This window comes from Strix uralensis, chromosome 1 (assembly GCF_047716275.1).
Source record: "Strix uralensis isolate ZFMK-TIS-50842 chromosome 1, bStrUra1, whole genome shotgun sequence".
In the NCBI taxonomy this organism is placed as follows: domain Eukaryota; kingdom Metazoa; phylum Chordata; class Aves; order Strigiformes; family Strigidae; genus Strix; species Strix uralensis.
Genome location: NC_133972.1, coordinates 162,812,736 through 162,829,038, shown reverse-complemented (window position 1 = coordinate 162,829,038; position 16,303 = coordinate 162,812,736). Strand labels below are relative to the sequence as shown.

The 16,303-nt window shown below is 40.4% G+C and overlaps 1 protein-coding gene across 1 annotated transcript in view; it reads right to left on the bottom strand.

Annotated features, from left to right (window-relative positions):
* Positions 1 to 16,303, bottom strand: part of NSMCE2 (NSE2 SUMO ligase component of SMC5/6 complex) — a 131,817-nt gene that overhangs the window by 100,044 nt on the left and 15,470 nt on the right. The window contains exon 4 of the mRNA XM_074887843.1: positions 2,290 to 2,396. Within this exon, the coding sequence (XP_074743944.1) occupies positions 2,290 to 2,396 (107 nt within the window). The remainder of the gene's footprint in view (positions 1 to 2,289; positions 2,397 to 16,303) is intronic.

The following is a 16,303-nucleotide window of genomic DNA, read 5'->3' as shown; positions in this document are numbered from 1 at the left end:
GCAGATGCTGCTGAATCCAACCCTAAAAATCATGAAGGTATCATTGCCCTGCCTAAACCCACAAAAATATCTTCACTTCAGTCAAACAGTTAAACCTGTGCTTAACTTCAAAGATCATGAGTGAATGCATCTGAAGTAAACAAGATTTGAGTGCTTTGTTGGTGAAGGCATCAGCTTACTCTTTATATTCCTAAAGATGAAGAAAGTGTTTTGCTGATACATAGGAATAATGAAAGAAGTCACATTGTTGAAAATGACTTGAAAATCCTATTACAACAATAAGACATCAATTAGTTAATAGCTTACAATCAAAATATAAACCTACTATGTTTCACTCAAGTCTGGGTATACACCATTAATCACTAACGATGTGAGGACTGTGTTAGGTTTTACTAGGAAAGCTTTAAAAATCATGAATATTCCAAATAAAAGGAAAAAGTTCTAATCCACCCAGTTTCTGACAAATATAAACTAGAAGGTCTGCAATTACGGTGACATCTGAGTTGAAATTTATATTTAAAGACTGCATGGGGAACAGTGACTGTATTTAATGCTGTCCAACATTTGCTGATGTAGACCTAGTTTTCAACTCCCTTTAAACATGCAATATTTAATTATTTGAATGAAGATTTTTCAGTCAAGCATCTGACTCAGGGCGATTTTAAAAATTAAAGGAAAACCTTTCTACAAAAATAAAAACCATGTAGGCATTTTTCAGAATACAACTAGTGAAAGATGTATTGCTTTGCTCTCCTGTTTCCGTTTTAAAAATAGCAAAAAACAATAGCAAGATAATAGCAAGAGAGGTTTAATTAAAAAGCTCTACTACCTTCATGCTCTGAAACACAGATTTGACATCTCAAAGGGAAATCAGGGAGGTGCTTTTGTCTTTTCTAGAGAAATCCATAGAAAACTGTCACCTAAAAGCCTATTTGCAGACACTAAAATAGGCTACTTAGGAAGTTGAGTTCTCCAAGCATGATGTGGCCCAAAAACCGAAGCGATCAAGTACAGACCGCACTGAAATTGACTCTTTCAATGTCTGGCGCTGCCCTGGAGCCTGCACTTTCAATCCTTTGCTTGCTAATGGCCAGGCTGCGATGATCAGAGAGAGGAAACTAAGGCGCCGTTTTAAGAGAGCGGTCAGGGCCAGCCGGAGCGCGCGCAGGACTCGGGGGAACGAGGTGACAGGGCTGAGTGGCTCACGCGGAGTCCAAGAGCGAGGGGCAGAGACTCGAAGGGGGCTGGCAGGGCGATAATGGGGAGCAAAGAGGAGACAACGCCGGAGCGGGAAGGGGGCGGGGGGGGGGGGGGGGGCAGAGGCGCTGCGCAGGCCCCGGCCCGGCCCGGCCCAGCCCCAGCCCAGCCCCGGCCCCGGCCCGGTCCGGCCGCCGCAGAGCGCGGCCCGTGGGCAACGCAACCGCGGCGCCCCCTGGCGGCCAGCGCCGCCGCCGCGCCCCGGCCCCGCCCGGCCCGGCCCGACCGCTCGGCCAGCGCCGCGCTCCAGCCCTGGGGGCGCGGCGGGGACAGCGCGGGCTCAGTTCGACGTCGCCTTCCGCCCGCCAACGGCAGCGAGGGGGCAGAAGCTCTCGGAACGCTGGTGTTCGGCTGCCGAACCCGCGGCGACCCCCGCCGAGCCCGGCCTGGTAACGAAATGGAGCTCAGGCAGCCCGCGCTGCGGGCTCCGGCCCAAGAGCCCCGGCACCTGTTGTGCAACCGCGGCGGCGCTCAACGCCGAGCTACAAACCCCCCGAACATCCCGAAACGCGACAGCTCTTGCCAAAATGAGTGGTCAGGGAGCGAACAAAGACCCTGGTTAACTGAGCGAACAGTTAACAAGCTCACCCCGTATGAAGCACGATCAAATACATGTGGCAGGAAGGCACTGGAAACCAGGCTTCATCAGTTCCCCGCGCCACTGCCGCTTGTTTCTGCCTGAAATCAGCTGCCTCATTCATTACACAGCTTCCATCTTCTGCAATACGTGAAGCAAGTATTACCTGAGACTACAGTGTCTTAACTACCCAGTCCTCAGCCATTCCCAAAGCACTATTCATCCCATATTCCAACCGGTGCAAGAGTTTGGTGGGGAGGAATCAGAAACTCTATTGCACCGCATGTGAGTTAGGAAGAAAAATTAATAGTTGTACTGGCAACTGTAGTATTTTATACCTGTGAAAGATCTATCTGTCCAACTTTGCGTTGTTTTAATGTAATATTTGTATCTATTAAAAGATAATATTTAAATAAGGATATGTTTTCATAACTTTAATAGAAGTGGCAGTTTACCTGATTCACTGTTTCTTCAACTGCTCTCATATAATGATTAAGTTCTCTGTCCATGGCAGCATATTCTAACATGACATCTTCCATACTCTTAACATCCTCTACATCATCTGCAAAACAAAATATTTTGTACATGGATGATCAGTTGTATTATTTTCAGGCAGCATTTTTTCTTTACAGATATGAAGACAAGTATTAATACTGTGAATTTCTAAAGCACCTGTAAGGCACAGCAGGTGTTTTCAAGCTCCTCATATACTTTTTTCCTATTTTCCAACTGTAAACCTTGACATTTCTTGGGTAACTTGAACAAACAGCTTATTCAGAAAGATACTTCCCTGGTTTCATGTGAACAAGAGAGAGTGTGTGCGATTTCATCTACCAACACCTAGTCATTAGGCAATCAGGATATTTTCTGCAAAAGTTATATTTCATGACTCATCACATTGCCTCAGAAATAGTCAGAAGAAACTTAAATGCCCTCTCAGTACAGTATAGTTCACAGCTATAATTAGGCCCCTTATCCCCAATAAACATAGCTACTGCAAAATCAAAACAGAGCCAGCATTTTATAACACGGAAGATAATGGAAGACTGAATAGCACTGGTGAATCAAGCAGTAAAATTTTAATTGCCAGTGAAAATAAATGAATACAGGACATGTGCTTAGTAATTCACATCCACTTTTATTCTCCTCTGCATTCCTCCTAATTTCACTCCTTTCATCTCCAACTACACCTCTGCTTTCCCATTCTAACGTTGCTGTGCATCTGCTTAGCTGGATACGGACTCTTCGTAGGTGCTACAGGGCTGCACAGCCGCAGCTGTATCTCCTGACACAGGTGCATGTACCACACCAAATACTGCCAACTGCACAGGGACAGCCAGCCACAAGCCCCTGACCCATTTAGGAAATTAAGAAATTAGGAAACATAAGTTTCCACTTCTACTCCCATTTATTCCTACCCTGCAGTTTGCAAGTATAGAGAAAACAGCTGGAAGCAGCTGGGAGCCGTGAAAGAGCCCCAAAGTCTGCCGTGCAGCATTGGGGGTTGTCATTTAATGGAGTATTCTTCTTTACAAGCAGTTTCACTAGCCATTTGATTTCTGTGCTGTTATTTTTAAGAAGAAAATTGTAGTATATCTTTTTAAATTACTTTTTTGTGAAGAGAGGAAAATGTCTTCTGATCTGGCAAACCAGTGCACTTCCTAAATTGCTAACTATATTAGTATGTTAGAGCACAAAAATCTGTCTGCAGAAAGCAAACATAAACCATTGTATACGGCCATCATAGCTTGAGAGCAAAACCTGAAACTCTTGCTGAAACACATCGCTCGGGGATAGGAACTTCATAGCATATGAAACAGTGATGGATCCAGGAGACAGAAGGAAAAGCGCTAAGATATATTTACACAAAAAAGTTACATAATAAGTCATATTATTTTGTGAACATGGCAATTCCAGTCATGATGTTTCTCTTAATTATATATAGGCTTGGTATGTATCCATTTTTCATTAAGTAGATGAATGGATATTGCAGACAGAATCTTGGCATTCCTGCAACTTTCTTCTGAATAATCAGCATTTCCCTCTCCCCTTTCCCTTCCCTCCCACCCAATTTCCATATCCTATTTGGTAACTATGATCATGCTCTTTTTCCTTCCTGCTAGGAAGCATATGAAGTGCCTCCTTCAAGGCTGACACAAATGGCATTCCATGAATCACAGGAAAGGTTTGTGTAGCAAGTAACTGTCATTCTCCTCCCATGGCCAAAATGAATCATATCCACAACATAAAGAAACTACAGTGGCCCAAATCTTTTTCTTTTAGGGGAAGAGAAGTGCATTGTTAAACACCGAGAGAGCTGTATTAACGCCATCTTTCCTAAAAGTTAAAAAAAGCTTTAGGTAAAGAATAATAATGTTGCAACTTGAAAGATGCATTAAAATAAAGCTCAAAGAAAGAGGTGGAACACAGCTCAGGCAAGAGGGACCTTATCTGTCAACTACATCCTGCCCTACATTCTTCATGTACTGACTGTTCCACCCATCCACCGGCCTGTTTTGAGTCTCAGTGATGTTCACTGCAGTTTCCCTGTTGCTGTTCTTTCATGCATATTAAGTATGTTATATATGCTGGGAAATCACTGAAAGCGGCACTAATGCACGATCATAGCCTACCCTTGAAGGAAGGCGTTATGGACATAAAGATAGATCTGAAGGACTGTATACAGGTCAATTGTCCATCCCTTATTTCTGCCTTTTGACAGATACTAGAGTCCATTTTCTATTCGCAGTTCAATTCATAGTCCAAGGTGCTGAGAGCTAAGAGGAAATCTCCCATGTTCCCAGCCACTCATCTCCCCATCTCCTAAACAAGATTTAAAAGAAAACTTACATTACAGGCTATTCTAATTGCCTTTAAAAAACTCTTGTTGTCCCACATTACACACTGCAATAACCCGCTGTGCATGGCTCCTCTGCTCCCACCACACTCTCCCTTCCCCTGATGATCTAAGAGCACTTCTGCCCCTCCCTGGTAAGGAGCAGATGCAGAGCAGAGCTTGGGAGCACATGATGAGAAGCTGTGGGTGACTGTATGGGGATGTGAAGTTTTACAACTCTCCAAGGCAGGGATCCCAGCACCTTCAATGTTTCCTTACAACAGACTCCACCATAGACTAATCAGAACACATCAGCTGACCTGATCTTACTAGGGAACAAGCAATTAGAAAAGAAAGACTTCTCTCTCTTCACACCATCCCACAACTCACTCTCCCAAAGCCCACCAACCCATTAGTTTAACAACCCTATAATATCAAGAAGAATCAAAACTTAATAATTATATCAGGCTTTTGAAAGATTCAAAAGGCGTTGTCCATCATCCACTCTGCAAGCCCCACTGCTACTTTTATTTCAGTTGTGAGGAAGGCAGTGGAGATTCATGGTAAAGAGATTCAAGGCACTGCCTCTCTTCCAGCAGACTGTGACCACATTATCTGCTGAACACCCTCCAGCCAGACTCCAGCTACAAAGCCAGCTAACTCTCCAAAGTACTCAAACCTTGCACTCTGCAGGCCAACAACCTAGCTCAACACCAAAATCAAACGCTTTGCAAGTGCTGGATCAGTGCCCTTCTATTATCTAATCAAAATTTATCCTAATCTTGTTTCTAATTCATATCTAAGGAATGCATTCCAAACTCTTTGCATATGCTTTTAGCTACTGCCACAAAATACCATCAAAGTTGCATACTGTACTTAAGTCTCCTTGTTATCTAGGCTAAATATGTTGAGTTTAGTAAGCATTTCTCCACAAGTCCTTACCCTCACCACCCAGAGATTATACATTTTGCAATATTACATCTTTTACTCACAGAAAGTCCAGTTCAAGGCCATAATTTTCATTTTCAAAGGCCCACGTGCATCATGTTCAAGTTATCTGGCTCAATATACGCATTTCGTGATTATGAATCCCAGCTCGCATGACTTTATGATCTCTTTTTGTAATATAAACAGGGATATTACTCTGAAAAGTCTCCCTAACTATGAAACAACAAAATTACATAAAGAGACTAGCAAAAGTCTCAGCAAGAGGCCAAACTGATCATGCTCAGGTGCCTTACTGCTGATTCAAACTCTAATCGATCAGGGCTGGGTTACGTATCATGAACCTCACAGTGTTAAAACAGAAGTTGCAATAACACGATAGAGTCACGTCAGCACTGGTTTAAAACTTCCTATATTGACACTCGTCTAAAATGCCACCCATTTATCCAAAACTTGCATTTCCTTCTAACATCTGAGTTCATATTTACTTTAGTTCCCTGTATACATCCACAAGTTAGCAAAATTTCTAAAGATTTTTTACAACTACCTCTTTTTCTGTGCAAAAGTTACAACATCAGTATTTGCTTATTTAGGGTATTAGAGCTGTCCTGCAGCCAATACACAGCAATTCAAATAAGCATTCACTTCCACCGCAGACTATCTCAAACACAAAATAGTTTGGAATACCATAAAATTACAGGAAGGCTCCAAGCCTACAAATATAACAGTACTTAAAATGAATGCTTAAGCACAAACAACATGGATTAACATAAATATATATACTCGTGTATTTTTATAGTATTGGCTAACAAAATTCAAACTTGCAATTTCAAGAAAACAGAACATTGTCAATTCTACCTCTTGCACTACATATTAGGTTGCTTTGAATTTCAAGGCTACATGCTGTTTTTTCTATCAGGCTCTCCCATCATTCAAGGCAGAAGAGGAATGGTGTACCATTGCCCACAAATTTTGACAGTAGACTTCAGACTTTTAAAACACACGTAACACAAGTATCTGTCACTTGAGCCAATAGCAACAGCAGTAGTAGGCAGTTGTCTTCGTATGCACCAGCAGCAGATAAAATACACACTTTGCCAGCAGGTTTCAAGTTACTGCTGACAGCAGAGGAACACAAGCTCCCCAACTCCTTGATTTTGTTCCATCTTCTGGAGGAGAATGTACATTCTTAGTTCAGGATACAGCTAAGCATTTTTGTTGTTGTTTTTAGCAAGTACTTCATTTTCAAAACCAAAAGTGCTAAGACACCTCCCTGCAACCCCAATTTTGGTCTACTCAAAACTGTTAGTAATTCAAGTTGGACAATACATCTTGAAAAAAACTACCAACCAACCCACACTCTTTACAAACAGATTCACAAAACACTTGGAGTAGACAGTAGCAAGATGTCCCTCTACTGTCTAGATGCTCAGTAGTGGATCTACCTATGTAGACCACTGTCTTATTGTCCTCCTCTGTCTAGAGATACTTGAACCCTGCCATGGTACTCCAGACTTAAACAGGAGACTGAGTGCTTCTGTGGTGCTGAGGATGCATCTTCACTTTTTCTCCTGCAGGTACATGGACAGCTCCTCAGAAAACTCTTCACTCTCCCTGACCTGTAACATACTTTATCTATTAAGCTGCAAAAAGAGCAAAATGCTAGTACAGAAAATTCTAAACCATTATAAATTAGAAGCTAATCAAAGGAACAGCAAAAGACTGGAGAAAACCATTTTCATCTCCTGAATACAGGTGTCCTCCAGAGAAATGGTTGAAAGTAGAATGCCCCAAAATCTCCATGGAGCCCTTTAGATAGGGAACTAACCACTGCAGTTCATAAGAGAAGAAAAATTATTGCTCATTAGAGGGCCAACAATCATACAGGGAATGGCACTTGGTGGAATAAAGGGGAACTTAGGACAGCAATTGCAAAATTTCCCTCCATGTAACAGTCAGAAGTAAGTTACTACTGAAGCTAGCCCTAAAGAAACCTCCAACTTCTCAAGAAATGTCTTAACTGGGCTGTAGATTATTTCAAGCTGGATGTCCCTCACTGTCCCCTAATGAAGCCATTCTGCTTGCACAGAATGCTTTCATACACATGGAGTTACGAGACTAAGCATGCATGAGTGATTTCACAGACCAATACCTTCTCCTAGATACCAGCACTCCGGTGAAAAGTAGGTATGTCTTACAAAATGAAATGACATGAGAGAAAAAGAAACCTACTCTAGGTGGCCCTGCTTGAACATGGGGGTTGGACAAGATGACCTCCAGAGGTCCATTCCAACCTCAACCATTCTGTGATTCTATATTCCTCAATAACCAATAACCTTGTCTCTAAACCATTCTTCTGGTAGATGGTTGAAAGTCAGTTCAAGTTCAAGTCCTCTCAAGCAATGAAGGAAGTTGAATCTTAGTTTCCCATATTCTATCAAAGAAAAAATCTGAGTAGAAGGAATAAAAGTGAGAGGAGTGTGGGAGACAGGACTACCTAGAGCTTGTAAAGGAAAGACCAGCACAGAAGAACACTGTTACTTGACTATGCCCACAGTTGCACCAGATCTATCACTTGTGAATAATTTCTAAAGTTTCATCTTATTTTCTATTTGTCTTCTGTTAAGAAATTGCAAATCAAACTACAATACTTAGATTTAGGTGAAGCATTTTGCTGTACCTGAGTAAAGTCTTCTAAGGTTTTATTTTGGAAAGAAAAGGGCAGTGCTTTTCAGTCTGGATTTAAACATTTGTTTTATTCACTAAGTAACTGAAAAAATCTTCAATTATCCATTTCTCCATGCTTTTTTGGTTTTTTTAGAGTAAGATGAGCCTAGAGTGTCTTTTAGATTACAGACTACTCCTGACAAAAAACCCCCTCATCTTGTGTTACAAGCCATTTCGCTGTAGGCTATGACAGTCTGAAATGGGAAGAGACAAGATTCAGTGACCCAGGAGCCTCCTGCCAGTCCCATGGAAATGAAACCCAAGTACATTATATTGTAGAGAGAGTCAGAATTTCAAGAGAAACAGACCATGCAGGGTCTGAATGGCCACTCTGAAACATCTCAGTTGCTGAATGCCCAGTTTGAAACATCTCAAGGGGCCAGCATTTCCAGCGAGTGGGTGTTGCACACATTCTGAAAACAGAGTCATCTCAGAGTGGGCACAGAGAAGCTGAGGTACCCAGTATTACTAACCACTTTTGAAAATAACTTACTATATTATTCTGTAATAAAGTAATCATGAAACTTTTGCTCAGAATGAAACTCCCTTAAACTCCATTGCCAGCAGAACTAGGCCAACAGTGCTTTTGAAAGTAACTTCTTTACAATACATGTTTTTCCTTCAAGACTACCAGGGCAAGGCTAAAAAGTCATAATGATCCCAGTTTAGACTTGAGAGCTGTAACAAAGATCTATCTTACCAGATATTTCTGCCACAGTATCCAAACAGACTGCAACATAAAGAAGGACAATACCTTCGAACACCTATGGACACTGTGGTAATACCAAGTGAAATAACCAGGGTTCTCACAGAGAGTTTGATTTAGCAAAGCACTCCAACATGTGCTGACGTGCTTTGCTGTATAAAATCCAAAGTAAAATATTATTCAACACAAATAGAGATGGCTTAATTTAGGCTGAGGCATATAAATAATAAAAAGACATCAACTAATCTCTCATACAAATAAACAGAGTTAGCTATGGAACAGAAAAAGTGTAAATATCGTATCTACATATTTTTGCTACTGTAACCTCTACATTTGATGCCACACATACAGCACCAAGACATGAAGACAGGTAGCCTGTACACACTTCCCCAAATAAAAATGCTTAATTTGCTTAACTAAATAAAGGCCTATACAATTCCCACGCTACTTCCCTCCCTTCAGACAAAAGAGTCCAGCACCTCCTTTCTCCTTACTAAATTCCAAGATCACAGTGAGGTTAATCTTTATTTTACCAATTAACACCTACCCAATACCTAACTTTGCAGACAGGCCAATTTAAAGTTAACAAAGACAGTGTAACTAGTAAGCAGAAGCTCTGCAAGGAGCATTTACTCTCTGCAAGGATCCTCTGCAAGGATAAAGCATTTACAAGATGCAACAGTTTTGAGAAGTCACTCAAGCTCCTCTATCATAATTCTGTATCAGTTTCCTGGCATGATGGTGATTCCATCCAGAACTACTGTGCTCTGTTCAGCAAATGAGTAAATCAGCATTCCTCAACACTATCTACATCCACAGGCCCAAGAAGAGAAACACAAGTTGACAGACAAGCAGCAAGAAAACACCAAGGCTGGGGTTCATGTACCTTTTCTTTGGCAACAATGGGAGCTTCACAGGTCATTTCCCCAGGCACTCATCCTTGCTGTTCCTCTGTGTTCCTCCTCTGCTGCCCCTCAGCTAGGATAACAGGACTTTTCACAGGGTTATACTATAAACTGGATTAATGAAACAATCCAAGCTAAAAATAGTATTCCATCCTCCAAAACCAAACCAAAAACCCCAAAACCATGGTATTCCAGTAATTGAATCTGAAATGCAGATACACAAACAGTTGTACCAGTACACTGCGGGGGGTGGCAAACTGTAGCAGGGTGGAGTGGCGGGGGGGGGGGGGAAGAACTTCCTAAACAGACTTGTTTGCCAGGAAAAAATTAGAGGAACCACACCTGTATTTTCTAAGCAAGTACAAGACATATGCTATCTTCACACAGAAATCTGACCAATCTCTCATTAAACAAGTAACAAACCCCCCCTCTATTTTCCTAACTATATATATATATATCCCTCTCTTCTCAGTGGATTTCAACATACGATGAAATTAAGGCTGAAAACAACATTCACTAATAATTTTAATGGGAAAGGAGTTTCCTATGACTAACGAGCTTCTTGCCTGTGGAGGCGTGGGCATGTCTACACCACACAAGAGAGCATGGTTCAGAGCCCCGAGCTGCTGCTGCTCTTGCCTTCCTCAGAATGAGAGACAGGAGGGCTGGGAATATTTAAAAACAACGGGTCTACTGCTGTCCTCCTTCTACCCACTTTCTCCTCTTAGAATTTGATATGGTAACATTAGAACTTGGGTAAAAATTTTCTTGAAATCTTTTCCCTCACACAGAACAGTAAAATATTTGTTAAGGTGTTGTAATTTTTACTCTTTGATCCCTCAGAACACTTTCTAAAACTGCTATTTCAAATGAAGTATTTTATTTCAAGACTTTTAATGGGCATTTACAATTTCCATAAAAGGTGCACAGGCTGCTTTCTACTGGAGAGGAATACCAACAAAATACATTTTTAATGATTTTTTTATGATTCTAACAAGTTTATTTCCAAATTGTTAGAATTTTTTTAAGCACAATTTCTTCTATATTACTCAAGATCTCTACTTGCACATTATGAATTCTACAGAGATAATCCACCCCTTTTTTGTTTACAAGCCAACTGTGTTAATGTTTTCTGCTGCCAATAACCAATTCTTCTCTTATTTTAAATTGCATTGACAGGTGGAAAATAAATATTTTAGTGTGAAGTGCAAGTCTGTCTCTAATAAAAGGCATGATTGTTATTATCCAGCAGTAAACAATACCATTAGGTTTTTCACAAAAAAACTTCGTTTTAATGAACCTATTATATTTCTCATCTCAGAAAAGCTCATTCAAAGTGCACCTTCATTAAACTAAATGCAGCAGTTGCTTAGAATGTCCTCCATTTGGGGGAAAGAGGAAATGTGTTGGAAAGACATATCAGTAAAGATAGGGAAGTAAACCCCTTTTTACCCAAGACCTTCAAAATTCTCAGAAACGTTCCTTCTCTGTCCAGAATTGGAGGCAGCCTAGCTCAGAGACTAAGCTAACAAGCCCTCATCAGAGCTTACTTAATCAGATATAATGTTTCAGTAAATGCAACTATCTTCGTTCTGCGCTCAAGCTATCATAATATCCAAGTCTGGTGCAGACATATCTGATTGGAAATCTAATTGCACAGACTAGACATGCTGCATGTGGCACCACAAGAAATAGGAGTCACATGGTGCATCATCAATGGCCTGGCCAGAAAATAGGGCCATGACTCAGGACAGAAGCATGGGAGAGTCACCTTGCAAAGTGATGGAGAGTGCAGTTTCAGTACAGAGGCAGTCTCACTCCCAGTCCCTCATTGCAACGCTCCCTTCCTACTTCACAGGCATCAGTACTAGCGCTTGTGCATGAAGTGCTCAACAAAATGGTCCCACTAAAACTGAGCGAGCTGTTCTTTCTAATGCAAGCAAAGCCCGATTAGCAGAGTGCAGTGTGCATAAGCTCTAATACAAGTTAAAGCAGTAGAACACATATCAAACAGGGAGGTAAGACCATGACAATCCTTCACTTCAAGGCAATCCAGCACCAACTTATTTCGGCTCAGTTCAGTGGTCATAGTTATATTCCCACACAAAAATCCACAGAATCCAAACTAAGTTTCCACAACCAACAGCAACAGCTTCATGCAGACACAAATGAACCCTCCTCCAGCACTCAAATTTTAACATTATTGACCTAAAATGAAACAGCTGGGGGAGGAAAAATGCCAAAATATGTCTGTTTTTTAAATGTCAAATATTTTTATTAGATACTTCCAAACATAGCTTTTTTTTTTTTTTTTTTTTCCCTCTGAACCCACACAGTCTCTTATTCTAAGTTTTTATATTTCTGCTTCTACAACCTTTGGCACTACTGACTTCAGAATTTAGAAAAGCTAATCGGTAGCCCCAGACAGAGAAAGGCTGGACTTCAGCTGACTGACCAGGGCACTGGCCATACTGCAGCTGCAGCAGCAAGCAGCTCAGGGTAGAAAAACAACCCAGTTTTATAGTCAGCTTTTTAGACAAATCTGGCTGGCAGGCAACTCCACATTCTACACCACTGTGAACAGAGCAGTGATGTGTCTTACAACAGAGCTGACACGGGTCCACATACATAAAGGAATAAACAAAAGATAAATCAGATTCATAATATACAGCTAACAATGGAAAGTTTGGGGTTTTTAAATCGGAAACACTGATTTGTTAGATTATCAGAAATGGGAAGGTTAGTAGAAATAGATATAACTATCATCTCCAAAGTTAATTGTTTGTTGAAAATGTAGATAGTTCCATGTGCTTTGGATATTTTCCAGTTTCTGTTGAAGAGAGCTAACAGACAGAACTCAACCAAGGTTAAACTAAAAGAGTCTAGAAAACCAGTGTCTCATGCAAGCAAAGGTCAAGTGATGTTCCCCACACAAAACATCCAATTCAGCATGAATTACATAGTGATATGGTACTTGAAGTGCTAACCATGCAGCAATACTAAAGTTAGGACTTTCAGGGCCCATAATTCCTCAGTATGACCCAAAAAAACCAACATAAAAAAAACCAACCCACAACCTAATCCTCTTACACAGACAAGGCAAAGGCAAAGACTGCACATAAACTGCAAGCATAATGAAAACCAGCAATTCATTCTGCCTCTAGCAGGCCTCCTTTGCATAAAACCTCTTCTGTGAATTGGCAGATCTCCCCTTTTTGGCATGAATCGCTGGTATGTGGCATTCATTCTGTTGCTTGCATACTGGTAAGTGACAGAGCTAAATCTTTCCATTGCTGGAATTTCATTTCCCACAAACTTCATACAAAAATTTCTCCTACTATGAGGAGCTGCTAGTTTGTTATCATACGGAGAATGCACATTTCTGTGCAAAAAAGGGCAACACAATTCTGTATTGCCTGGGTCTCTCATATACACACAAATATTTATGATTTTGAGAGGAAACAGGAGTTTGTTTGATGGCTTACAGTACACCACAGATGATGGTCTCTTGGCATGTTTTTTAGATAACACTGTTATCTTTGTCCATAGTAGGAAAGAAGTAGCTTTGTGGGGGCCTCATGGCATTTGAAGGGGCCGTTTTGAAAAAACAGGAACATAAATTGAAACCAAGTGTGGAAATGTTCTGTAACAAGATAGGAAGAAGGCTCCCTCTGTTCAGTACTTAAACAGAACTGGTAAACTATCACATAGTTATCAGACGTGTTATTAAAATAAATTAAATTCAGAACCATATGACTGGGCTTGAGATTTGTGTAGCTGACATGTACCAGTTGAGAGAATTTTTTCCCCTTTATACTGATATGCTTTTGAATTTTGTTCAATTTAAAATCTGTTTTTCTATAAAAGTGACTGAGCCAAATCTGTGCACTAAAGTAAGTGTGTTCAGTGGAGAAGTCATCTTGATTAACTTGAGATTACATTGAGGTATCAGGACAGACTACACACCTCCAACAAAGCATGGATAAAAAAATTAATCTAAAAATACTGAAGAAATACAGAATTTGAATGAGTGATGGCATACCTAATTTACTGAAAAAACAGCTGTGAATTAGATCCACACCTACAAGTAATAAACTTTAAAAAAAAAGGTCTTGTGAAAATGTCACATTAATCTACCCGTACAGCAAAGTCTACTCACCCACTGCTTACTAAGATGATTAGTAAGGAAATCACAAGTTAAACTTTATTCATCTGCTTAAGAAAAATAGGAAAGAGTTTGCAAGGTTGATTTCACTCAGAAGATATTATTGTCACTTGACATTTACATGCAATGTATAATTCCATTCCCACTTACAGTCTGGGGAAAGCCTGTTAAAATACTTCCTTAATGTGTGAACACTTCTTTGAATTGTGTTCTTTTCATCTGCCACCTTCTCCTTAAGCCAGCTGGCTCCTTTTGTTAAGTCTTTTTTAATAAGAAAGTTCATTATATGTAATTTATGGAGCAGTTTGAGATTGTCAGCTTCTATTGCGTGCTACGGCACATGCATATTTCAGAGCATCTACAGCATTTGTTGATAATGTCAAAAAAGTAGGGAGGTTCCCACACACATCTATCCTGAACAACTACAGTGTAAGACTAATCAGAAAGACCCCATCTCTCTTCTCATTTTCAGCCACATGAAGCAGTCCTCTTTCAATTTATATGCCAGACTACTCTTCCCATTTGCAAAAGCTAACACCTTTGTGGAAACTACTGAAGTTGCTTACATGGGAAACATCATTAGCACGGTATTTAAATATCTTTCATCATCTAGAGCACAATCAGCGTACTGTCCTGCTTAATCCTTTTGCTGTGGCTTTCTTATTTCTTACCTCTCCTTCTCCTTCATTACACGTTTCTTTACCACTTGCTCCTCTCCCCTTCTCTTCCTCCTTAACCAGTTCCCCCATTTCTGTTCTTCTTTTCCCTGAGGACTTGCTAGCCTGTTTTTTGATTCTTTCTGTGTCAGCAAGTGACATCTTCCTGGTGATCACAATCTTTGGGGGTTACCACCTACTTTCTCCCATCCTTTTATATAATAGCAACTCTAACAGACTGCTGGCTGTTGATTTTCTTTTATTGGCATAAAGGTCCATTAACACACAAAAAAAAACCCAAACTGAAACAACAATAACAAAAAAGACATAAGCTCACCACTCATTAACAGTAACTGCTATGTAGTGCACAGTTTTGGAACTAACATAATGCAAAAAATGCTTGAAAGGGTGGCTGGGGCAGCAATGTGAGTGCTGGCAGGTCACCTGGCTATTACTGTATGCCCTGCACAGAAGGTTGCGCTATATGATGCCTATGATGAATGCCAGACCCTTGTTCAACGTCAAAGGAGGGGTACAGGGATTGTTCTAATTTTTTATTTTTTTTTTTTATAAAAGGGGCTGATTGTATGCTGACAATTTTGCAGATGCATCCCTATCTTTATACGGCACATAGTGTATAATTCGGGCAAAGACCCTTTCTGGACCAACAAGCATGAGACTAAATCCTGCTAATTGCATTTTCCTTCAATAAGCTGTTTCAGTATTTCAAAGAAAGAGCAACACAAATTACTCAATGCCTGGAAAGTGTGACTTTCATCAAGACTGACTAAAGCAGCTCAACTTGCGAAGTTTGAGATGCTACGGGTGACTTGATCTACTGCTACCGTCCTGAAAATTTCTGAACATATTGAGCTCTTTGATTATCAGACAGAAACATAAGATCCAGTGCCTGAAAACTGAAACGAAGCTAACGAAGAAAGAAAATACAAGGTTGAACTGTTTATTAGAGATAGCATGGATTCTCTGTCACTTCAGTTGACCTTTTGCTGGACTGTGAGTTTCACTGTAAATGTTCTTTCCATAAGCAGTTTTAGCAGCACATTTTTTGAATCAGTGAAATATTTTCTCTCATCACATAGTATTATTTATTGACCCACCTACCACCATTACAGACAGCTCACTTTATTTCTAGACTCTTGCAGCAGAAGACATAAGCAACAACAGAAGTGAATATCTACACAGGAGTTTGAGATATTCAGGTGTTCATACATCCTCTCAAAACACTCCTGACACCTCTTTTTATAGAAGGGAAGCTGATGCCTAGTGAACTTCAATTACTTGCCCAAGGCCACACAGTGCAGTGCCAGTTTGAAATAACAGTTGTTCCTAGCCTCAAGGCCTCAGCAAAATCAGACTTGGAGCATCTCAGTTGTTATATCTCTTTCATATAATGTATTATGAGTTCCTTGACCTTCTTGAGAGACAATGTGAAGGAAAATGAGAAGGGAAGCAAAAAAATCCATGAAAATTATAATTAAAAAAATCCTAAATCTATAATTCAAACAACC